General features: G+C 35.4%; 1 protein-coding gene across 1 annotated transcript; it reads right to left on the bottom strand.

Annotated features, from left to right (window-relative positions):
* Positions 1-391: 391 nt before the first annotated feature.
* LOC108332193 (protein DOWNSTREAM OF FLC) lies at positions 392-1,936 on the bottom strand. The gene is made up of 2 exons (XM_017567375.2): positions 1,655-1,936; positions 392-904 (listed from the first exon to the last, which is right to left on the bottom strand). The coding sequence occupies exons 1-2, from the start codon at positions 1,809-1,811 to the stop codon at positions 573-575; spliced, it is 489 nt and encodes a 162-aa protein (XP_017422864.1). The 5' UTR covers positions 1,812-1,936; the 3' UTR covers positions 392-572.
* Positions 1,937-26,828: the final 24,892 nt, after the last annotated feature.

Raw genomic sequence — 26,828 nt, 5'->3', positions numbered from 1 at the left:
TAAACACTGATTTGTTATATATAACAGTTGACAATGACGCCATTATTAAGTCCAACTATATTTGATACTGATTTGATCGTGAAAAGAAAAAGAAAATTGAAATGGACTTTGATCTTTATTCTAAGAAACTATAACAGAAAACAATTAGACCAGACAAAACCCAATTAAAACGGATGCCGTTCGAAATCAACCCAAGTGATCGGTGACTTTTGCCAAAACTCAATAATTGTAAGGAAAAAAATGCAGGAACCTTTAACCGCCACCAAAGGGCAGAAAACTTAATCATCAAAGCCATAAATATGAGAAAATGTTGATTTATTTCACAATCAAGTCTATTATCAGTATAATCTCAAGGAAAAGCACCTTCAACGAAAAACAACACACCTCAAAGTCCAAGACAGATCTTGATGTAATAATATATTTAAGCAGGGTCCATCAACATATATATTATATATAACATAATATGAAAATGTCGAGATAACACTCCACATCAAGATTGAATTAAATAGACATGAGGAAACCCAAAACGAAAGTAGATAGTGATAATATACTGAAATCAATCAATTAATTAATTAGTTCTCATTGTCGAACTCCTGGTATTGCCTGAGGACCTCAGCACAGCCAGCAGCAACATCCTGAGACATGAATCCCATGGCATTGGCGTACCTGTCGTCGGAGGCAATGCCATTGTAGCGGGTGAGAATAACAAGGGCTTCGTCACGGCCAGGGGTCACTTCCCTGCATTCAGGGTGAGGACTGCTCACAAGCTTAGCATTGCAGACCTCATCTGCATGATCTTCATCCACGTATATTGTGTATGCTCCGCTCGAATCAGTCTTCCCATTCTTTGTGTACACAACCTCGTTGGTCGTCCTGCTCTTGCATTGCAACATAACCTCCGCACCTGCCAACAATCATCCATCAAACAAAAACATCTTACAATCTTCCAACAACTACTAAGTGTGCATGTTTGGATTCTTACTGGATCATTCGATACCACCTCAATATGCGTAAATTTAAGTAAATGCTCACTTGTGTGGTCCATATTTAGACTATTGATTCTAGATCTATAATTGATTTTGAAGTGAAATAATCGATGGTGACTTCAGATTTTGTGATATAAAAAAAACATATATTTTACCACTAAATTGCTTTTGAACCACCAAGCATAAAACCCTTCCGTTCAAAATCAATTTTAACGAAAATCGAAATTGCGAAATTAATTTTTGAACAGATCCACCCAATCAGGCCACAGTTAACAACAAAGCAAACAAGGGGTAACCTAGTAACATGTAGCAACATCGTGTGCAAAACAAATAACTAACACAAAGATTTTCCCGAAAACAAACTCCAGGTCTTCGTCACTAGAACTTGCAAAGTACTCATTCGTAAGTTTACAACAACTTACACAGTCAGATCTGATATCACAGTTGAGAAATTCGAAATGAAACTACCGTATTATCCTAAACCAAACGGTTCTAAGAGTAGAAAGGCGAAACTGAAGTAAGCAAACAAAAGCACACGAATGAAGACCTCAAAGATTACATTGAAACGTCAGGGATTAAGTTTAGGAAACAGATCTGAGATTTTAGTTCATAAGACAGAAATACTAGCGTTTAAAAGAGAAAGAGAGAAGAAAAGGATTAGCAGTTACCAGCAATGTAGGTGGTTGCAGATGTCTCAAAACCAGCACGGCAACGGTCACAATAGACGCGACCCTTCACGGAAAAAGGGTTCTTGGCTGGGCGAATGGCCACAACCATCGCCGGAAGCACACACAAAGCCAACAATAACACTGCCCTTGAGGCCATAATGCTCGTCACCGATAGCACAAGAAGAAGAAAATGGAGAATAAGAAGAGGCTTTGGATAGGAATGAGTAAGCACAGAGTAAATTGGGGTTGAGGAGTTCAATAAAAGGAGCGGTTCGAGTGTGAAGTTGGAGAAACGGGCATAAAGAAAACAAAAGCAAAGCGCGTGGTAAAAGTTCGCCTGCGCTGGAGCACACCGCAGAGAAAAGTGGTGACGCAAGTAAAACATGCCACGTCATTACGATAAAAGATTGTCTGTTTGTGATGAAGTTACGGTAAGGGTGTAAAGAGAGAGGAGCGTAGAGGAGAGGAAATGAGATGAGGCGGTGTGAATCATAATGTTTGCAGCTGGCGCTGTCGGTGATGGCATGTGAGATGTGAGTATGGTAGTTAACAAGCTGTTTGCCCATCCAAATGAAAGTGCATCTGTTAATTCCGCGTCACGCGCCGAAAATTTTGCATTCGGGAACCTGATCCTATCGTGTTAAAAGTCGCATTATTTTGCTAATCCAAATAATGTTCCTAAATATCAACACGAAAATTAAATGAAACATATTATAGATAGAATTTTGTCTTTTTCAAATATTAAATTTGTATTTTTTTTCCATAAAACCTCGAACTTGTAACCATTGTATTATAATTCTATAATTTATTTATTTTATTATTTTAAGGATTTTCTGTTCTTTCTTAAATATTTATAAGATTATGTTTACCTTTATTAAGAAAATTTACCGAAAGGAAATGGTCAGCTGCAAAACCTTCACCATTGATTAACTATTGTGACAATTGGTCAGTCGTTAAAGTTTCTGCTGTGTTCATCTTTGGATCCGAGACTTTATTCAACTTCATTTCTTTTGGTTATTAACAAATTATGTAAAATTATTTTGTTTCAGAGATATAATTAAGACTCAGATTCGTGACTGTTAGAATTTACACATTATTTTACTCTACTGTGCAAAGTCTTTGAGGTTGAGTATCATCATTTAGTCAACCACTAATCTCATGGTTTATGTGCTTATTTAAAAATAAATAAATAAAACCATGTTCGTTACTTGACGTTCTCGTGTTTTATGTCCAAATTGAAACCAGAACTGTTCTTTCTATTTTTTATTATATAAATAAAAAATATATTTACAAATAGTGCAAAATTATATTTTGTGTATATATATTAAACTTTGAATAATTTTCATTCAAATTTTATTAATAAATGAGACCAAACAGTTAAAAATTTATTAATGTGACCAACAACATTTGTCAGATAATTTAACGTTCATTTTAGTATTTATCTCAATTTTTCATTTTTCATCCTTCCTCTCTGGTACTGTACTTCCATAATAGGTTGTTGATCACAAACATTTTACCATCACCCAAAATCAAGATTTAATGTCTCTTAGCTTTAAGTTTATCCCAAAGTTCTAAAATATCCCAAAATTCAATGCAATTTTATCCGTAATTGTGTGTCGTTTTTTATGAGTGAATTCATATGTATGTTTTTACAAAAAAATATTAATAATTTAATTAGTTAAATTAGATGTAAATAAATGAAGATTCTAGTTTCGTATTTGCATTTATCTTTAACATAATTGATATTTGTGACTATTAATCTAACTCATGGTATTACAAATTAATGTGAAACACTTAATATTGACATCACTATTAATCTAACTCATGGTATTACAATGTACATCATTTTAAAATAGATCTTTCTAAATTTGACATTAATTCTTAATAAATATTATTTAATAGTAATTAATATTACATTTAATTCCTATTATATGAGTATTGTATCATCCCAAAAATACAATGTAAAACCATATCATAGAATAATCACATATTAATAATATTATAGTTCAATTCTGCAAGGGAAAAAAGGTACGATTATGGTCGAATGACCTTACAAAAATACCATAGAATTTAAAACTTTACATAAAGAAGAACTAGACCGAACGGTTTCAAAAACTATGCTTATACCGAACGATTATACAAAATGAAAATCTCTAATTGCCGAATGGTCTTAAGGTTCAGCCTTAACTTCCACTTCTTCCCAGGTTTCTTCCAGCAAGCACTCTTCCCCTTCTGCTCACATCCACAGGATGATCATTGCAACAGGAATGACGACCGAACGGACAATACAGACAAGACAGGAAATAGGGTAAGCTTATGTAATTTAATTAATTCAATAAAACATATAATTCCATGATTCAATCAAACAACAACCAATCATAATCATACATCAATGCATGCAACGACCGACCACTTGACTATGACTGTCCGGACTGTATAAATTCTGTGTAGCTACGACGTTTGTGCACCCGGGTGATGTAATAGCTGGGATGCCCTCAACAGTTGCCACCCGAGGTTAGTCCGTTATACTTCGCCCATCTTAACCTTATAGACTAGGACCTCCTGTCATTCTCACACATGATTTACTCCTCTCTACTTGAGAATGAGTAATCACAAAATATCAGGATAAACGCCACTTTAGCATGACAACATTCATACTTTACCATTCCATAACAATTCCTGAGATATTCCTCCCTGGAATACTCTTTCATATCCATACTATTCCATTCATATCTGTCAACACCCAATTTCGTCCGGATTGACCAATAGATATATTTTATTTTCATCATGAGCAGTACACTTAATATGCAATGAGACACCATTTCATCAACACTCTTGCACCCACTAATCTGAATATGGTTAATAAAGTTTGAATGCAGATTGAGTGGAGGCGATAGTGCGTTTGGTAAGGGAAGGTAAAATATTTTTGGTGGAAAGAGCACTGGAAGATTCATCATGATCACGGTCCAGCAGCACTGCAACGTTAGTAAGTGTGTGCTTGAAGAGAATAGAGACAGCAGCTTGGAGAGGAAATGGCAGCAGGGGGCCATGGGAATCAACTTTGCACCCAAGAAGCAAGTCTTGAAATATTTTTAAGCACAATAATTGCTGCACCAGCCGCCCCATTATTTTGATGGAAAGCAATGTTTTTGTCTCTTTTAAAAGTGCACTCATTCTACTGAAATAAGGGAAAGTGGAGGGCCCGTGTTTGGTTTAATTTTTGCACCGTAGAGGAAGCACAAGAAGTGGGGATATTGGCTTTAAAAGAAGCTGGACAGCAAGCAAACGGGGGGTGTGATCAGAGGGGGAAGACGTTCCAGAGTAGAGGGAGAGTTTCTTTCTCCTTTCAATCTCTTCATTCCTCCAAAACCAAGTTCATAGATCTGGATTCTTGCTCACATGAAACCCAATTACCTTCAATCTCGTTCCTATTCCGTATTCTTCGTATTCCTTACACCCCTTCAGCAAACCAGTATCAACATATTTCACCCACAAAATTGATGTCCATCATCATGACCAAACAATAAAATCCTTTCCCCACTCGTCTCTTCAAAACTGATCTGCAGCTAGTCCAGAGGTCAAAAAATTATGTGTGAGTATTCAAATGAAAGCCCTTTGAGTCTAGAATCTAACCCAAAAAGTTTCATTGCAATTATAGTTCTGTGGAAAAAGATATGAGCCAAACAGTAAACCAAGGTCAGTGCCAGAAACGAAACAGCCAAGCCTGATTTCGAAATTATACTGCATCTAGTCCAGAGGTCCAAAAATTATGTGTGAGTATTCAAATGAAAGCCCTTTGAGTCTAGAATCTAACCCAAAAAGTTTCATTGCAATTAGAGTTCTGTGGAAAAAGATATGAGCCAAACAGTAAACCAAGGTCAGTGCCAGAAACGAAACAGCCAAGCCTGATTTCGAAATTATACTGCATCTAGTCCAGAGGTCAAAAAATTATGTGTGAGTATTCAAATGAAAGCCCTTTGAGTCTAGAATCTAACCCAAAAAGTTTCATTGCAATTAGAGTTCTCTGGAAAAAGATATGAGCCAAACAGTAAACTAAGGTCAGTGCCAGAAACGAAACAGCCACACCTGATTTCGAAATTATACTGCATCTAGTCCAGAAGTCCAAAAATTATGTGTGAGTATTCAAATGAAAGCCCTTTGAGTCTAGAATCTAACCCAAAAAATTTCATTGCAATTAGAGTTCTGTGGAAAAAGATATGAGCCAAACAGTAAACCAAGGTCAGTGCCAGAAACGAAACAGCAAAGCCTGATTTCAAAATTATACTGCATCTAGTCGAGAGGTTCAAAAATTATGTTAAACAAAGAAGGAATTGGGCCCAAATACACCATTTCAGGATGCACCCAAGTGTTCTTATTTACGCCCCTGGCATATCAAAAGTTGAAGAAAGAGTATTGGTCCAAACGAAGGAGTTCAATTTTATTCTCTGCACCCCTGGTTTTTATCTCTGCACCCCTGGTTTTTATCTCTGCACCCCTATTTTTATTGGTCACACTTTATTTTTAAAGTTTTTTATTTCTTTATTTCTTTTACTGTATGTAGCCCTTTGTGTGATAACTACACTCTTGTATATTGTATTTTGTCGGGTTTGTTCGCAAAAAGTAAAAAAATATATAAAATTAAAAAGTGAAAAAATAAAAAATATATATAAAATAAACAAACAAAGCCGTGTGAGTGCTCGTGCGATCATACGCATCAGCCTAGTGCTCATTACGCAAACAATAAGGAAAAAGCCGTGTGAATGCTCGTGCGATCGTACGCATCAGCCTAGTGCTCATTACGCAAAACAGTATAAAATAAGGAAAAAGCCGTGTGAGTGCTCGTGCGATCGTACGCATCAGCCTAGTGCTCATTACGCAAAACAAGGAAAAAGTCGTGTGAGTGCTCGTGCGATCGTACGCATCAGCCTAGTGCTCATTACGCAAAAAAAATCTAAATATTACATCAAAAAATACCAAAAAAATATAAAAGTCTTCAAAAACTAAAAACATCCACATTTTCAAACAACAATCAATATTGCTAGCCAGAACTACGTGATCCTTGATTCTCCATCAAAAGTGGAGATACGTAGGAGCAAGGTCAGTCCTTGTCAGGTTCATTTCCCCAAAAATCCAAATAATTTCAAAACAAATTTTCAAACAATTTTCCAAACAAATTTCTCAAACAGTTTTCTAAACGAACTACGGAACCCTGATTTCTCATTCTGAATGGGAATACGTAGGAGCAAGGTCAATCCTTGTCGGGCCCAAAAAAATAAAAAAAATATTGTTTGTTTCTTTAGAGTTTCATTTCAAGGGAAAGTTAAACATTTTGAAAACCACATCCATATTCGCGCATTTAGTTAAAGGTACTGCCTTAGGGCAGGCGTTGTAGGGTGCTAATACCTTCCCTACACGTAACCGACTCCCGAACTAAGAATCTCATTTTCGCAGACCATGCCTTATCATTTTATGGTTTTCTCCGTAGTTTTCCAGAATAAACTATGGTGGCGACTCCAAATCTCTTTTTTCCAAAAATATCGTTATTTTTTCGGATCGTCGTCCCGTCGCGATTTTTTCCGGTTGCGACAGATGGCGACTCCGCTGGGGATTATGAGAGAGTCAGGCCATTTAATTAGATAAGCGAATTCGATGTGGTTTTTCTTTGTGTTTTTATTCCCTTTGTCTTTATCTATGTTTAATATTTGGAATAATTGCATGTGAGTTTCTTTTACTTTTTATTTATGTTTGAAATAATTGTTTCTACTTATCTGTGTTTATTTTTGCAATTGTTGTTTTACATTATAATCTCCCTCCACACAATATGCATATCATGAGTGAGGCCCTATACCCGGGTCTGAGCGCAACTTAGAAATAGAGGGGTTGTGTAGCGGTGTCACTCTGGGATGTACTTCCTGTTTGGCTATCGTGAGAACCCCAGCCAGAGTCTGTTCCCTTCATTTGTGTCTCCACATCTAGTTGATTACTCTGACTGTTGTGGAGAAACGGTGAAAAGAGCCATAGCTCTGGTGGCCTGACTTAAGCATTAGGAAGCTATCCTTGTGAGTGCATATATTTGGCCTTAGAACTTTTGTCATTCAACCTTTGATAAGGCACAAAAGGGAGAAATGTGAATTCCTGTAACCCTCATGTTTGCTTAATAAAAATCACACACCTTGTACATATCATCATGTCTCTTTACATTTTTTTCTTTTTCTTTATGTCACATTTTGTGGATTCTAGTCGAGAAATTATAAATTTGTGATTGAATCCTTATGGTAAAAATGGAAATTAACATGGAATTTGAGTTGAGGGGTTTAAGAATTTGGTGAGTTTGTCAAAGAGGAAGGATTTGGGCAAATCTTAAATGCACGTCTGGAGGCCAAAGCTCTATACAACTAAATCGGGCAATATACCCATGTCTTGTCCTGGGTGAAGTTTATGGGACCCTTAATCGTTGTTATGAACTTAAAGGGGGAAAGATGTTATGTTGTCTACCAGTGTTGTATTTGTGGTTCATTTCCCGTGAGACTGGAGACGCCTTAAATTCCCTATACCCCATGGACGAGTTATTACAGTATATAATCGATTACAAGGACACTGTAAACGATTACCCGAGAGAAAATTGGATTTTGTACAAAAAGTCCATCACAGGTACTCAGTCAGGTGAACATGGGTCACCATTGGAAAAAGAAGTGACTTTTAGGCACTTTTGCACTTGTCTTAGGCTGTTCCTTGTGAACCACATGTGAAAAGAGTAAATGAATGGACACAACTTTGTGCAAGTTTAAACGAAGAACAAGATAAATGGTGTGTCCCTTGGCAGCATAGATCATATTACATATCATTGCAGGAGGTATCCTAATGTACCCCTCATGGGTATTAGGTGGTGTATTAATTGCAATCCTATGTTAGCGCAAAAAAATAATTTGAGTATCCTGAGAGGATCGCTAACACCTGCATCTCTCGCCACATTGCAGATCATATGAGGCATGAATCTTTGCTGAAATGTTTCATCAAGTTAAAGACACTCGGGGCAATGTTGTTCGCTTCGAAGAAAAGCCCAAGATCATGGACTGTTAGTGGAAGTTCCCCTTAGCCAATGAATCACGGAAAGGGTTAAGACAATCAAGTTGTAATTAATTTCCCTTACCCAAATTGCAAAAAGAAATTTCAAAATGAGGAGCAGTGGATAGAAGCAGCATTGACAAAACTAGAAGGAATGTTGGCGTTAGCTAAGAGGGAACATAAAAGATTGGTGAGTCAGATGAAGAAAGAATATGTCGTTGAATAAGGACAAGTTAAAAGAATCGGAAGAGAAGTCTCTCACAGCTAGCTTCCCTTGCCAATGAAGCCATTAAAGACGTCCCTAAGTTCTTAGCCGCTGCTGGGTCTGTAATGTCAATCATCAACCCGCCTAAGGGGATTGAAACATTCCTAAATTGATGCGAGAAACTGGTCAGATAAATGAAGAATGTGATGATTAAAGCCTGTTATGGTGGACCAAGAATTCCTGTGTCTCGCATTTTGGGGATTTCTGAATGATGAATCGCCTTATTGACTCTGTTTTGTGTTAATTTCCAAATTATACCGGGGCAATTATTTTCACAGCTTTATAATTTCTGACTAGAAATTTTGAACTGCGTTGTCTGTTCTTTTCTTTTTTTTTTTATTTATTCCTTTTTTTTTAATTTCTTTCAAAAAAAAAAAATTGAAAAAAAATCTTGAGTCACTTGTCTTTCTTGCAAATTACCAAACTTTTATTTTTTCAAAAAAAAAAAAAAAAATAATAGCTAATTTGATAATCAAAAGCAAAGTTGCAGTGTCAGATTTTCCCGAATTTGATGTTTTCTTGCAAGACGTGTTTTCCACCCATAGAGTTATTTCAGCGTGTATTGCAGCGTGTTTTCCATTTGAGGCTTGTCTTGAGCCAGTTTCTTTCGTTGTTTCATACACATATTTCATTGAAATTTTGCTTATCTCTTTTACTTCAGATCTCATGTTTTTATTCGAATTCAATTTTCCCTTATTTTCTTGTAAATAAATTATTTTAGCCCATTTTTTTTTATATACATATTTGTTGTAAAATCTTGTTTTGACCAAATAAAAAGAAAAAAAAAGCATAAAAATCCATTTTATTTCATCATCAGAGCAAGATTTACACTAAGGTCGGAAACATGATTTTGAACAAGGACATCATTTTGAATATACTCACACAATCTTAACATTTGGTAAATAAAATAAAAATGCATAAAAAAGAGAAAAAAAGCAGATATAACAAAAAAAAGTGCAAAGTCACAAATTAAAATACAAAAAAAGAAAAAGCAAATAAAAAATAAAAACAGATAACAAAAGCAAATAAACATTGTTCAGAGTTCGATCACTGCTGATCGTTAATATTACAGACCATTAAAATAAAATAAAAAATAAAGAAATTTCAACGAAAGAATTCCCGAGCTGGTTGTGGTGGTCTAAGGGAGAGCTCCGTCGAGGGAGCTCTGGTTCGGAATGCGAGAGGCATGGGTAGAGGGATTTGGCGTTCGTCCCTGTCGTCGTCGATGATGATCGGAACGGGGAACAAGTCCAGCAGCCTCGGCGCCCTCATAATTACCCAGCCATATTCTTCCAAAAAAAAAGTTTTGTGTCAATAATAGAAGAAGAAAAAAATTGAAAAAAAAAAAAGAAAGATGGAGGTGATCAGGATGCTTACCATACATGTATAGCGGCAGTTGTGAGAAGAGAGTGCCAGTGGGGTCCATCTCCGCTTGCCAGCGTCTGATCCGATTGCCGTGGTTGTTGAACCAGCAGTGCACGTTGTATTCAGTGGCTTCTCCGAAAACCCTTAGTCGAGACGCAATCTCAACGACTTGGGCTCTGCTGGGATGTGTGACCCCATAATTGTAGATATTGGCCATCATTTTGACCTGATCATCAGTAGGTCGCCACCGCTGACTGGTGTACCTCTCCATCTCCATCTCGCTCATCTTTCCTCTCTAAGTTTTCTAAAACATATAAAAGAAAAATAAAAAGAACAAAAAAAAAAAACAAAACAAAAAGCAAAATATTAGATTCTTTATTCAGTGTTTTTGTTTCCTGTTAGGTTTATTTTGTCCGGTTAGTCTTTGTTATTTCAGTGTCTGGTATCGGATCTGTTTCACGGTCCTTGCAAGAGGGTCCTAAAAGGATCTATGTCCTTCTGTCTTTGTCCATATTGTCCATGTCCGGTCCATACAAATCAATTTCTTTTTTTTTTTAGTTTTCTGTTTTTATGGGGTACGTGGCGTTGTTCTACCCGATTGTCTCTGCCATACCTTCAATCGAAGGGAGATTAACGTCTGGTTTCCAGCCGATATACCCCTTAAGTTTAAGACAGTTGTGTTTTTAAGTGTTTTAAGTTTATAAAAATGAAGAAAATTAAAAAAAGGAAGAAAGAAGACTCAGAAAGAAATGCAGAGAAGGGTGAGACGGAAATAAAAGCAGACAAATCAAAAGGAAGAATGAAGAGCTTGCAGGAAAGAAAAGCAGAAAAAAAAGACAGAAAGGGGAACAAGAAAGAAAAGCAGAAGCAGAAAGCTAGAGAATAAAAAATAAACCAGAAAGCATAAAGGAAAAGAAAAACGAAAAGGGGAAAGCAGGAAAGAACAAAAAGCAGAATAAATAAATAAATAAATGTGCAAGCATGAAAGAAAAGCGAAAAGAAAAGCATAAAAGAAAACAAAGAAAAATAGAAAGAAAGGAATAACGAAAATCATAAAGGAAAGCAGGAAAAGGGAGAGGGAAAGAAAAACACAGAAAGCGTCAAGAGAGGGAAGAAATGAAAGAAAGAAAGAAAAACAAAGAAGGAAGGAAGGAAAGATTAAGAGATCGGAGTACTTACCCGGAAGCAGAAGGGCTTACTTACAAAGCTCGCCGGAAGACTCAGACGCCTTCGAAGGCACGCAGGTACAGAGCCTCCTCGCAGATTCCAGATGCTCAAGGAAGAGAGAGAAGAGAGAAAGGGAGAGCAAGAGAGAGAGTGATCAGACTGAAATGTCGGCCTACGCGGAGGAGCGCTCGATTTGTAGCCAAATTTTCCATTGTAGCCACAGTTTCGGTCGTTGCCACCGTGTGATGCCACAGTCCCGGTCTTTCTAAAAAAAAAAAAAAAATTTGAAAATCTGAAAACGGGTAAGGTTTTTGTTGGGTCAATCCGGCCCAATACAAGACTTCTTAGATGATCCGATTTCACCAAAAAATAATAAAACAAAATATAAGAAATGTGATAAATAGAAAATTTTCAAAAATAATAAATGGAGTGATGTAAAATTTGAAGTGTTCAAAATTGTTCTTCATTTGCATGATAAAGGACATTTTTCAAGTTCATTGGGCCTTAGTGACATGTTAACCTTCTTTGAACCCAATTCTTCTGAAATATGAATTTGAGTGAAGAATTATTTGGGCACGTTCGTAATTTTACATCACACCATTTTGTTTGATTTTATTCCTTCTACTACATTTTGAGTAAATCTAAATAAAACAAAATATACTGAAAAAAGGGAACAGTGCTCGATCCCATTAGGTCCAATGGCCTTCGTGGTTTTCTCTCGAGTCTACTTCTTTTGAAAATATGTCAAAAATATTTTGTTTTCACATTTTTGCTATTGGATGATGTTTAGTACATTTGTTCAAATTGTCCTGTGTGATTTTCTTTGAATTTGTAGTAAAAAAAATCTGAGAATGAAAGATGAACAGTTTTTGAGCCCATTGGGCCCCGTTGTCATATGCGGTTTCTCTTGAACCAGTGCATCTGAATTTCTGAAAAATAAAAAAAATTCATGTTTCTGTAGATTTTGTGTTTTCAATTCATAATTTGTGTGAACAAGTATTTATGCAAAAAATGAAAATAAAGGAATTCAGACCCTTGTCTGAAGATTTCGTCATGGTTGGGCCCATTGAGTCTAGTAGTGTTGCAAAATTTTCTTTAGTTCAATCTTGTGAAATCTTCTCATAAACAAAAAAAATGAATTTCTTTTAGCTTGTTCCATAAACTTTGAAAAATGAAAAAAAATTTCTTGGTCATCTTCTTGTGTCATGCTCACATGGCTCAGGTCATCTGATACATTGGGTCAATGTGCCTGGTAAGTCCAATTTCCTTTTGTTACTTCTCCTCAGGATCGATCCGATCTGGATTTTCCCGTGTCGGAAAGTAAAAAAAACAAAAAAAATCGAATCAAAATAATTCTTTTTTAGCCCAATTCAGCCCATTACATGCATATTTCTCCTTAAATCCTGTTTCTAAAAGATAAAAACACTAAAAAATTTCAAATATGTTTAATGTTTTTCACATTGTGTAAATGAATAAAACAAAAAAAAAACATTTTTATTTTTCGAACGTTTTTTCTAAATCAAATTTTCTCATATCAATTTTTGCATTGCTCACCAAGTCTAGTTTCTGCACTGGTTCCCAAGCCCTTGTTTCCATTTTAGCTCTCAAATCCTGTTTCCCATACTGGCCTGCAAAGCTCAGTTCCCATGCTGACCCGTAGGGCCCAGTTTCCATGGGCCAAGAAATCCCATTTCCCCAATGGCTCACAAAGCCTATTTTCCACATTGGCCGAAAAATCTCAAAAAAAAAAAATCCACATTGGCCGAAAAATCTCAGATTCCACATTGGCCCAGAAAGCCCATTTCCCATACTGGCTTGCAAAGCCCAGCTTCCATGCTGACCCGCAAGGCCCAGTTTCCACAAGGGCCAAGAAATCCCAATTTCCACAATAGCTCTCAAAGCCCATTTCCCATACTAGCTTGCAAAGCCCAGCTTCCATGCTGACCCGCAAGGCCCAGTTTCCATAAAGGCCAAAAATCTCAATTTCCACAATAGCTCTCAAAACCTATTTCCCATACTGGCCTGCAAAGCTCAGTTCCTATGCTGACCCGCAAGGCCCAGTTTCCATTGGCCAAGAAATCCCAATTTTTCCAATGGCTCACAAAGCCCATTTTCCACATCGGTCCGCAAAGCCCAATAATAAAAAAAAACAAAAAAATCTGCTTTTCAACTAGTATCATCATTTTTACTTTTCTTCATGCATAAAACCAAAAAAATACGCAAAAGTTGAGTCAATTGTTTTCTATGCAAATCATCCATTTTATGAGATTTCAAAAAAAAAGGGTAATGGATGTCATAATCTCCTGTAGTCAAATGTTTAAATCACATATTCTTAAGAGATATCTGTGTGTGCATTACTTGAAAACATCATCCTTCAGCCCTCGCTATACTAAGAGATTGACCCAATCATGTCTTTGAGCCCAAATAATAAACACCAAGTTTTACACTGGGGCAGATTTTCCGTTGCCTCCACTGGCCTTCATTTGGGAGATTCCTAAATCTGTTAGGACAAAACAAAAACAAGGAAAAAATGAATAAATAAAAAAAATGAATGACTCTTGTTGAGATCATTTAGTCTTGTCTCCTAATTAATCTTTTGAAAATAAAGCAATCAAAATTTGAAATGATGTGTGGCCATCTTTCTTCATCCAAAAACAAAAAAACAAAATATATCCTTTGATACCAAATTTGAGCCAATGAGAAATTTCTTTTCAAAATTTACCCAAACAAGGGTTACCATCACAGTAGAAGTCGACTCAGATTGCAAAAGAACACACTTAGTGATCAAATGAAGAGTATTCCTCAAAAGTGAAGCAAAAGTGGAAAGAATCACGAAGTGATGGCAAACAAAGAATGAAATTTGAGAAAGAGCAAAGAAAGTCAACAGTGTTGACGAATGACTGATACAAGGTGCAAATGGTAACTCTTGTTTCAAATAACCCACAAAAATTTATTTGAGCCTTTATATCATTTCTTTCAATACCCTTCAGCCCAAGCCACATTACAAGCCCAATAAAAGTCCACACAGATTGAATAATGGTTGCTTAAACTTTCATAAAGCTTAATTTTGAGACAAGACAAAATGGCTAACAATGGAGTTGTAAAAAAAAAAATGAAAAAAACAAATGTCCAAGGATGAAGGGAACTCCCTATTGATCAAAATTATACAAAGGAAAATCAAGCTGATTTGGGTAATCCTTTCAAACCAATCATTTCCATATCTATCACAAATTTTTGAACAAATTTCTGTCCCATTCAAACTCTTCCCCCAATTCCTAAACTAGGGGGCAACTTTGGGCAACTTTTTGAATTTCAATGTTTTGGCCCATTCAAAATATTGAGCAACTTTGTTAATCTCATATTTGTTTCGTCTATCTATTCGAAGTTCGTACCAAGACCAGGGCATCCCTTGTTGGGCCTCTCAGATTTGTCCGCACTGAAATTCATATATCCACCCTCAAAACAGGGGCAGACACTTTGGGGCTTTGTATGATTTTGAGTCCATCTTACCATTTGCAAACCCAAAGTAGGGGCAACCTCTTTTTGAACCTCGTTTAATTGACTCTTCCCAAAACTAGGGACAACTCTGTGAGTGTCATGTGTTTTGGCCCATTCAAAATATCGGGCAAATTTGTTAATCTTTCATCTGAATATTCAAAGCTCATACAAAGACTAGGGCATCCCTTGTTGAGCCTCGCATGATTTTGGTTCGCCCCGAACTTCAAAAATCCATCACCACCAAAATTGGGGCAATTTGTGAATCTCACAATCCCTAATTCATGACTTATTTCCTCATAATTCACAGATACAGTTGTCCATACCTATCTTTTTACCATGTCCTCAAACTGGGGCAGTTTCTGAGTATCTACTACCTTACATTGGCATTAGTAACTGTTTTAAGGAGTAAGAGGCCCGAGTAGCCAACCCAGTACTCTCCAAATCCTTCCACATATTTGTCCCAACCCTTGATATCAAGCATGTACGCACTAATATTTCGTCAAGAAATTTCTAGCACAAAAGCTTCATTTTGAACATTTAACTTTAGAATTTGACATCCATAAAAAAAAAATGATGATAAAAGTCTAAATCTTCATAGACCGGATGATTTCAAAGAAAAACAACTTGACTCAGTAAAAAGTGTCATAGTTTCATAATCTTCCATCACGGATCAAGAGTCAACATCATGTACACATTCTCGTGAATGTTCATCAAATCTTCTTCTTTCAAAAAGACAAAAAAAATCAAAATGCATCAAATTTTTCCCCTCCAATTTCAAAATTTACAACAATCATGTTTCTCTTGCATATCAAAGCTGCAAAATCCTAATCCCTGTACAAAATGCAACACTTTGTTTATTGATTTCAAAAATTTCAAAAAAAAAAAAAAATCATCAGAGTCAACATATTTTCAAAAAAAAAAAAAAAACTTCGAATTTGTTTTTGTAAATATTTATCAAATCTTCTTCCTTCAAAAAGAAAAAAAAAATCAACATGCATCAAAGCTTTCTTTTGCAATTTCCAAATTTACATCAACCATGCTTCTCATTTCAAAAAAAATAAAAATGGACACTCATTTCTATCTCAAAAAAAAAAAAAAAAATCAAAAAAAATCAAAAAAAAATCAAAAAAAATCAACATTTCAAAATTTCAAAACAAATGCAAAAATTTCAAATTCAAAACAATCCCAATTTTACTTTCTGCCATTGGTATCTTGGCCCTCTGCGAGGCAATGGTCAAGTCCAGGTTTTTAATTTTCTGTTATCGACCCTCTGCGTGGCAATGGTCGGTTTTAAATTTCTGTTCTGTGAGTTTGACCCTCTGCGAGGCAATGGTCAAATCCAGGTTTTAAATTTCTGTTTTGTGAGTTTGGCCCTCTGCGAGGCAATGGTCAAATCCAGGTTTTAAACTTCTGTTCTGTGAGTTTGGCCCTCTGCGAGGCAATGGTCAAATCCAGGTTTTAAATTTCTGTTCTGTGAGTTTGGCCCTCTGCGAGGCAATGGTCAAATCCAGGTTTTAAATTTCTGTTCTGTGAGTTTGGCCCTCTGCGAGGCAATGGTCAAATCCAGGTTTTAAACTTCTGTTCTGTGAGTTTGGCCCTCTGCGAGGCAATGGTCAAATCCAGGTTTTAAATTTCTGTTCTGTGAGTTTGGCCCTCTGCGAGGCAATGGTCAAATCTAGGTTTTAAATTTCTGTTCTGTGAGTTTGGCCCTCTGCGAGGCAATGGTCAAATCCAGGTTTTAAACTTCTGTTCTGTGAGTTTGGCCCTCTGCGAGGCAATGGTCAAATCCAGGTTTTAAATTTCTGTTCTGTGAGTTTGGCCCTCTGCGAGGCAATGGTCAAATCCAGGTTTTAAACTTCTGTTCTGTGAGTTTGGCCCTCTGCGAGGCAATGGTCAAATCCAGGTTTTAAATTTCTGTTCTGTGAGTTTGGCCCTCTGCGAGGCAATGGTCAAATCCAGGTTTAAAATTTCTGTTCTGTGAGTTTGGCCCTCTGCGAGGCAATGGTCAAATCCAGGTTTTAAATTTCTGTTCTGTGAGTTTGGCCCTCTGCGAGGCAATGGTCAAATCCAGGTTTTAAATTTCTGTTCTGTGAGTTTGGCCCTCTGCGAGGCAATGGTCAAATCCAGGTTTTAAATTTATGTTCTGTGAGTTTGGCCCTCTGCGAGGCAATGGTCAAGTCCAGGTTTTTAATTTTCTGTTATCGACCCTCTGCGTGGCAATGGTCGGATTTAAATTTTTGTTCTGTGAGTTTGGCCCTCTGCGAGGCAATGGTCAAGTCCAGGTTTTAGTTTTCTGTTATCGGCCCTCTGCAAGGCAATGGTCGAGCCCAATTTTACTTTCTGCTATTGGTATCTCGGCCCTCTGCAAGGCAATGGTCGAGCCCAGCAATCAAACTCAAATCATTTGCTTCCATAGGGTTGGTACACCCTCCACGAGGTTATTACACCTCATTCACTTCCATAGGGTTGGTACACCCTCCACGAGGTTTCTACACCTCATCAACTTCATCCATAGGGTTGGTACACCCTCCACGAGGTTGTTACACCTCATTTCACTTCATCCATAGGGTTGGTACACCCTCCACAATGTCTACGCACCTGATTTCTGTTGGCCTTGTTCATTTTTGTTTTAAATTTTTTCTGTTGTTCATTTTTCATTTTGAAATCTAGACGAAATTAGTGTTTCTTTCTTTACTTAGCTTTTACTCCAATAATACGAAAATTCAAAATTTTCATATTATTCAGTAATATCTAAGTAAAGAGGGGCAGCTGTCAACACCCAATTTCGTCCGGATTGACCAATAGATATATTTTATTTTCATCATGAGCAGTACACTTAATATGCAATGAGACACCATTTCATCAACACTCTTGCACCCACTAATCTGAATATGGTTAATAAAGTTTGAATGCAGATTGAGTGGAGGCGATAGTGCGTTTGGTAAGGGAAGGTAAAATATTTTTGGTGGAAAGAGCACTGGAAGATTCATCATGATCACGGTCCAGCAGCACTGCAACGTTAGTAAGTGTGTGCTTGAAGAGAATAGAGACAGCAGCTTGGAGAGGAAATGGCAGCAGGGGGCCATGGGAATCAACTTTGCACCCAAGAAGCAAGTCTTGAAATATTTTTAAGCACAATAATTGCTGCACCAGCCGCCCCATTATTTTGATGGAAAGCAATGTTTTTGTCTCTTTTAAAAGTGCACTCATTCTACTGAAATAAGGGAAAGTGGAGGGCCCGTGTTTGGTTTAATTTTTGCACCGTAGAGGAAGCACAAGAAGTGGGGATATTGGCTTTAAAAGAAGCTGGACAGCAAGCAAACGGGGGGTGTGATCAGAGGGGGAAGACGTTCCAGAGTAGAGGGAGAGTTTCTTTCTCCTTTCAATCTCTTCATTCCTCCAAAACCAAGTTCATAGATCTGGATTCTTGCTCACATGAAACCCAATTACCTTCAATCTCGTTCCTATTCCGTATTCTTCGTATTCCTTACACCCCTTCAGCAAACCAGTATCAACATATTTCACCCACAAAATTGATGTCCATCATCATGACCAAACAATAAAATCCTTTCCCCACTCGTCTCTTCAAAACTGATCTGCAGCTAGTCCAGAGGTCAAAAAATTATGTGTGAGTATTCAAATGAAAGCCCTTTGAGTCTAGAATCTAACCCAAAAAGTTTCATTGCAATTATAGTTCTGTGGAAAAAGATATGAGCCAAACAGTAAACCAAGGTCAGTGCCAGAAACGAAACAGCCAAGCCTGATTTCGAAATTATACTGCATCTAGTCCAGAGGTCCAAAAATTATGTGTGAGTATTCAAATGAAAGCCCTTTGAGTCTAGAATCTAACCCAAAAAGTTTCATTGCAATTAGAGTTCTGTGGAAAAAGATATGAGCCAAACAGTAAACTAAGGTCAGTGCCAGAAACGAAACAGCCAAGCCTGATTTCGAAATTATACTGCATCTAGTCCAGAGGTCAAAAAATTATGTGTGAGTATTCAAATGAAATCCCTTTGAGTCTAGAATCTAACCCAAAAAGTTTCATTGCAATTAGAGTTCTCTGGAAAAAGATATGAGCCAAACAGTAAACTAAGGTCAGTGCCAGAAACGAAACAGCCACACCTGATTTCGAAATTATACTGCATCTAGTCCAGAAGTCCAAAAATTATGTGTGAGTATTCAAATGAAAGCCCTTTGAGTCTAGAATCTAACCCAAAAAATTTCATTGCAATTAGAGTTCTGTGGAAAAAGATATGAGCCAAACAGTAAACCAAGGTCAGTGCCAGAAACGAAACAGCAAAGCCTGATTTCAAAATTATACTGCATCTAGTCGAGAGGTTCAAAAATTATGTTAAACAAAGAAGGAATTGGGCCCAAATACACCATTTCAGGATGCACCCAAGTGTTCTTATTTACGCCCCTGGCATATCAAAAGTTGAAGAAAGAGTATTGGTCCAAACGAAGGAGTTCAATTTTATTCTCTGCACCCCTGGTTTTTATCTCTGCACCCCTGGTTTTTATCTCTGCACCCCTATTTTTATTGGTCACACTTTATTTTTAAAGTTTTTTATTTCTTTATTTCTTTTACTGTATGTAGCCCTTTGTGTGATAACTACACTCTTGTATATTGTATTTTGTCGGGTTTGTTCGCAAAAAGTAAAAAAATATATAAAATTAAAAAGTGAAAAAATAAAAAATATATATAAAATAAACAAACAAAGCCGTGTGAGTGCTCGTGCGATCATACGCATCAGCCTAGTGCTCATTACGCAAACAATAAGGAAAAAGCCGTGTGAATGCTCGTGCGATCGTACGCATCAGCCTAGTGCTCATTACGCAAAACAGTATAAAATAAGGAAAAAGCCGTGTGAGTGCTCGTGCGATCGTACGCATCAGCCTAGTGCTCATTACGCAAAACAAGGAAAAAGTCGTGTGAGTGCTCGTGCGATCGTACGCATCAGCCTAGTGCTCATTACGCAAAAAAAATCTAAATATTACATCAAAAAATACCAAAAAAATATAAAAGTCTTCAAAAACTAAAAACATCCACATTTTCAAACAACAATCAATATTGCTAGCCAGAACTACGTGATCCTTGATTCTCCATCAAAAGTGGAGATACGTAGGAGCAAGGTCAGTCCTTGTCAGGTTCATTTCCCCAAAAATCCAAATAATTTCAAAACAAATTTTCAAACAATTTTCCAAACAAATTTCTCAAACAGTTTTCTAAACGAACTACGGAACCCTGATTTCTCATTCTGAATGGGAATACGTAGGAGCAAGGTCAATCCTTGTCGGGCCCAAAAAAATAAAAAAAATATTGTTTGTTTCTTTAGAGTTTCATTTCAAGGGAAAGTTAAACATTTTGAAAACCACATCCATATTCGCGCATTTAGTTAAAGGTACTGCCTTAGGGCAGGCGTTGTAGGGTGCTAATACCTTCCCTACACGTAACCGACTCCCGAACTAAGAATCTCATTTTCGCAGACCATGCCTTATCATTTTATGGTTTTCTCCGTAGTTTTCCAGAATAAACTATGGTGGCGACTCCAAATCTCTTTTTTCCAAAAATATCGTTATTTTTTCGGATCGTCGTCCCGTCGCGATTTTTTCCGGTTGCGACAATATCATATTTTAAATACCATCATACTTCACATTACATTCCTCATCCATCATATATTTAAATAAATATCATCATAATTAATCATCAACATAGTCATACCAATCCAAGAAAACAATATCCCATCTTAGAAGCAAGACCGAACGAGAGAATATCTCTTAAACTAATCTAACCGAACACTTAGTGTAAGACCGAATGGTCTTTCACTTATCCACAGAATAGGACCGAACGGTCCATACGAGACAAGACTCATCATAAGCCTAACACTTACAATAATAAGGAAAGTTGACTGGATACACAACAACTTTGACCGAAAGATCTTTACTAGACCGAACTTAAGAAATATGTGGAATACTATAGAATACATATAATTAAACCTGACTGAAGATAAGGAAAGTTTTTATCACAGACCTAAGAGTTTAAACCGAACACTACAAACTAAGGCCGAACACTTTGGAGTTTGGCCGAACACTCTTAATATCCAATGCAGATATATTACGGAATATATTGTAGAACCGAGCGCTTATTTCGAAGCCGAGCACTACTGAGACCGAGCGTTTGGTTTATGACCGAGCACTACTGAGATTATACAATGAAGGAATATAATATTTAAGAATTTAGGTATTTTTGAATATCTTAACTAAGCTGATTAAAGAAGTACAAATGAGAAACTATATGTAGACCGAACGCTTATTTACATGTATAATAATACAAAACCGATCGATCATTAACTGAAATTCTCTACAGAAGAAGAATCCAGTTCAGACTGAATGCTCAAAGAAAAACCGAACGATCAATAATGACTCTCGGTGTCAAACACAGGATTACGCAGAAAGCTGCATATTGAAGATCAAACCCTATATCAACCCAGTTTACCTCAGTTATAAATCATCCACTCATATAAACAAACATGCAGTAGCACCAATACTTCATATTCATCAAATAATCAAACAAACATACAACCATTCAGAACTAATAATCTTAATCAAATTATATAAGCTTCCCTTACCTCTTAACTCAGTCGAACGCTCACGCTTGCAGAATAATGGCTCACCACTATAAATTCTTCTACCCTTAGAGTTCATCGATTACGAAACTAGACCAAAATAAAAGACCATAATTGCTATCAGAATTTCATATAAGAAAAATGATAGTCTCATGCAAACAGAAACTAAGTTTGCATGTGCCAGAAAAGTAACAGTGCTACGAGAGGAATGAACTTACCAGTTCAAACCAACAACTTGATCAGTGCAAAGTGAAACTCTTGGCACCAGGAGGACTCAGGCGCTGCCTGAATGATGATTGGAAGAAGAAAAGGGTAACATTTTGTAGAAAGAAGAAGAAGATTGTAGAGAGAAGGAGGAGAAAATGAAAGGTTCAGAAGGTTGAAGATGAAGGGTGCATGCAGAAAAAGTGACACGAAATTTGAAAGTTTAAGTTTTACATCACCGTCAAAATCGATCGGCCACTCAGCTGCTCACACCTGTCTTCCACTTTCTGATTTTCACTAACACCTGACCTCCACTCACACAGAGTTTTTAAGGGTTCTGACAAATCTTTATTTTTTAATTTAATTAAAAAATTAAAATTAGAAAAAAAAACTAAAAAACATCTCACGATCATATTATTAAATTACAAAATTAATAAAAAAAATTATAAATATAGGTGAATTATAAACTATAAATGTAGATTATAAATTATATAATATGTGAATTAAGACAGTTAAAAACACAAAAAAAATATGATGCAAACGTCAGTTCAAAAAGTCACTATTTACATTAAATTTGTTTCATTAAAAATATTATGATAACTTTATGTGTTAATTTACATCTAAAAACACCATTTTATATAATGCAATGAATGACGGTTTATGTCATCATTCACTATAAACCACCACTTTATATTTTGTAGTGACACGAATTATGTAATTTTCGATATCATCGTAGACGTAAATAATGATGGTTATAACCATCATAATATAAAAAAAAATTGACACAACTTACACAATTTTTTTAGTGTATAAATAAATGAGTTAAGATAATCCATTTTGATTATATTATAATAAATATACAAAATAAAGTAGTTCGAAAAACAAAACTATTTTTAAATTAATCATTTCATTTAATCCACTAACCTATAATAAGTCGAGCTGAATTACAAATTTATGACACACCAAAATCTGTGTTGGATTGAACGAACTCATTTTAAACTCGATCGGTAATTGACAAACTTGTATAAGTTAGATTGATTCACTTTAATATCCTTAATCACGATGGTGAAGATTAGAGCTGTTAAAATAGGTTACAACTCGTGGTCAACCTGGTCCACCACGGGTTTGAGCGAGGTTGAGTTTGAAAAAAATGTATTTTTTTATGCGGGTCAATTTTCAACCCGGCTCATCCAGGTTGAACCCGTGTGAGCCGGGTTGGCTCACCAACCCACCTAATTTTATTTTATTAATTTATTATCTTATTAAACCCTAAAATTACCATCTGGATCATTATACGTGGATTGTATTGTAATTTTTTTATTTATTTTGAATTGTCTTGAGTTTAACATCATTTTAGGAGTGAAATTTATTTATATTTGAATTACAAAAATTTTGTAATTTTTTTTATTTAAAAAAAAAATTGTAATTAAGCGAATTAGTGAGCCAACCCGTTTAACCCAACAACCCGTGGTGGGTCGAGCCGAGTTCAAATTTTTCTGGTTCGCTAATAAATGAGCTAGGTTGGGTTTGGTTCACTAAGTGACCAACCCGTAATGGGCCAAGTAGGGTCGGGTCGGGTGACCCGTTTTAACAGCACTAGAGAAAAGATGTTACTAGAAATGTTGATATAAATCTTGAGGTGTAAATATTTAGTATTTCCAAGCTTGAATATTTGATGTTTCCAACCACAACATGCTAATTCATGACAATGCGACTATTGAAGATGTTAGATATTACGTCTAATATCAAGTCTTGAATTTTCATTTTGTGATTTAAATTTTTTGTAAGTGATATTTTATCCTTCTGTCGCATCAGTAGTCAAGCTGAACATTGTGAGAATACTTTTATCGCTAACAACAAACCAAGATTGGCCTCCTCTACAATTTTATGTGAAAAATGTTTTCCTACACGGAGAAATTTCAGAAGAAATTTATATAGATTCTCCACCAGACATGACAAATTCAATTGGAATGAAGGTTTGCAAATTAAAGAAGGTTATATATGGATTAAAATAATCCCCGAGAGCATGGTTTGAAAGGTATTCCAAATCTATGAAGGCATTTGGCTATAGAGCAAGTAACTCTTATCGCACCTTATTTTTTAAGAAGAAAAAAGAAACATTACAACTTTGATTATATATGTAGATTATATGATTGTTACACGAAATGACCAAGATGAGATTTCTAATTTACAACATTACCTTGCATCTGAATTTGAGATTAAACAACTTGGAAACCTCAAGTATTTTTTGAGTATTAAAGTAGCTAGATCAAAGCATGGTATTTTCCTATGCCAAAGAAAATATATTATTGACTTACTATCGGAAACTGAGATGCTTGGGAGTAAACCAATTGATACACCAATTGAACAAAATCATAAACTCTTTCAATGCTCAAATTCAGCAAGCATAGACAAAGGGAGATCCAGAGGTTGGTAGGAAAATTAATTTATTTGTCTCATTCACGTCCAGATATTACCTATGCATTGAATGTTGTTAGTCAATTTATGCATGACCCACGAAAGTTTCATACGGATCTTGTTGAAAGAATTTAAAAATATTTGAAGTTCATCCTGGAAAAGGAATTTTGTTCTCAAATCATGGAAATTAAAGGTGGAAGGGTATATTGATGAAGATTAGGCAGATTCAAAAGATGATAAAAGATCTACCTCTAGATACTTTACTTTTGTAGGAGAAAATCTTGTAACTTAGAGGAGTAAAAAACAACATGTAGTAGCAAGATCTAGTGCTAAAGTAGAATTTAGAGGTAAGACACTAAGAGTATGTGAACTTTTGTGGATTAAAAATGTGCTATTAGATTTGGGCTTTAAACTAAGTGAAACTATAAGTTTGTATTGTGACAATATATTGACTATAATAATTGCTCACAATCCTGTGCAACATGATATTAATAGACATTTCATCAAAGAAAAGTTTGAAAGTGGAATAATTTTCGTTTTCTTTATAAGATCAGAATTGCAGTTGGTTGATGTTCTCACCAAATGAGTGTTAAGGAGAGTGTTTAATGAATCTCTATTCAAGTTGAGAATGTGTCATATCCATGCACCAACTTGAATGAGGTGTTAAGAGATGTCAAATATTCTATTACCTAATGTTAAAACAATCAAATAATGTGTTAGTTATAATTTAAATATTATGAAAAATTATAGATCTTTATTTATTTATTTATATATATATATATATATATATATATATATATATATATATATATATATATATATATATATATATATATATATATATATATATATATATATATATATATATATATATATATATATATGGTACAATACTCTTTCAAATAACACATCAAAATTATCTTTTAAACATTTTTTATAATCTTCAATCAAACATATTTGTTAAATAATTATCCATGATTTTCACATTAATTTTGGAATCGTAAATTGAAACAATAATCTTACATTGAAAATCAAGTGTTTATTAGTTCTATTTGGAAAAGATTTACGTCGAATTGATTTAATTATAAAAAACAAGACAAGTATCGAAACAAATCCTCTGAAAACAAGGAATAAATTTATTAAAATTTTAAATAATTTACATATGTATGACGTACATTCAGCTAATGTTTATGTTAAATGTTTTTTTTATAAAGCAGTTTCTTTTTACATAAAGAAAATGTCCTTATACTTCAAAAGCAAAAAGGAGTGAAGTTCGTATCAGTTGATGTTTTCACAGATTTTTTTTTATTACATAAATCTTAAAAAAATGGGTGAAGTCCTTATCACTTTTTTTTATTGAACTAGAGTATACATATAAGGAAGAGAACAATGTTAAGAAGTTAAAATTTTCATAAATCTTGTATTGTCTTAAAATTAATTTTATTTGAAATAATGAAAAACATTTAGGTAATTTTATTGATTTATAATCCAGGTAATTTCTAAAAAACATATTTAAATTTAAATTTAGTTCATATAATTCAGTGTTGTTTTCTTTTTCGGTGTCTATACATTTTTTTTGTTTTATAACCTTTTATATATGTCTCAATTGTTAATATTTGTTACATGAAAGTTAAGACAATTAAATATTATTACGTAAATCAAATAAACAAAGTGACTATGACTATGAATTTGAATTATCTGTTGGGTTTTCTGTATTATTTCTTTGTCGTGTTTTTAAAATATATTGATAAACACGATTGTAATATTTTAAAATATATTAAAAATATTTTTAAAATACCAACATATCAATATATTAGAAAAAAAAACCAATAGAAAATCTAAGACTCGTATCAATTAAGTGGCATGTTAAATAATTTCACATATGCAAGGGCCTGAAAATATATGGCAGTTGGGCCTTATGTTGAAGGAGTCAGGCCCATAACACTAAGGACACTATGACCTTAGTAAGGACTTTTCAGATCTGAGTTCATTATCTCAGCTTCTCATTCTCTCTCTAAAAAGCTTGTTTCTCCATTTCTCTCTGTCTTCTCTCTACCATTCCCTCACGTTTAGTGGTTGCATGTTGGATTAGGTGGTGCTCAAGTGACCGCAGCGTAGAGATCTTCGCAACCATCCGAATAGATTTTTCATTCTTCAGCGGGTAAGTAGCTCTTCACTGTTCTCCGCTGTTTGGGACCTAGGGCAAGTTGCATGTGCCTAGTGTACCCTCCTTTACGTTTTCCTCCGTTCATTCTAGCTCTAAGAGTTGTTCTTGATCACCGCATTGCGGGTTGTAGGGTGCTGTCTAGATTATTCGCGTGTGGGGTACTGGAGCTGCGGGTCTTTGAGCTGAGCAAAGAAGTTTCAAGGTAAGGGGAGCTAGAATGTTTCTTTAATTGGTTGCATGAACTGTATGTTGAGTTTTGTACTGCTGTACTGTTGATATTGTGTTTTGATTTGAAAAGATTTAGTTGCATGTGTTGGGTTGAATGATTGTGAAATTGGATTGTAATGTATGTAAACTGTTTTGAGATGTATTTAAATTCTATAATGTCTATGTTGATTC

Source organism: Vigna angularis, chromosome 4, assembly GCF_016808095.1.
Source record: "Vigna angularis cultivar LongXiaoDou No.4 chromosome 4, ASM1680809v1, whole genome shotgun sequence".
In the NCBI taxonomy this organism is placed as follows: Eukaryota; Viridiplantae; Streptophyta; class Magnoliopsida; order Fabales; family Fabaceae; genus Vigna; species Vigna angularis.
The sequence above is the reverse complement of the archived record's forward strand: the minus strand, read 5'-3'. Positions and strand labels throughout refer to the sequence as shown.

Coding starts and splice junctions, on each gene's coding strand:
- LOC108332193 (XM_017567375.2), bottom strand. CDS start 1,811: ATGGCCTCAAGGGCAGTGTTATTGTTGGCTTTGTGTGTGCTTCCGGCG. Junction 905..1,654: donor TGCAACCACCTACATTGCTG/GTAACTGCTAAT, acceptor GATTGTTGGCAG/GTGCGGAGGTTATGTTGCAA.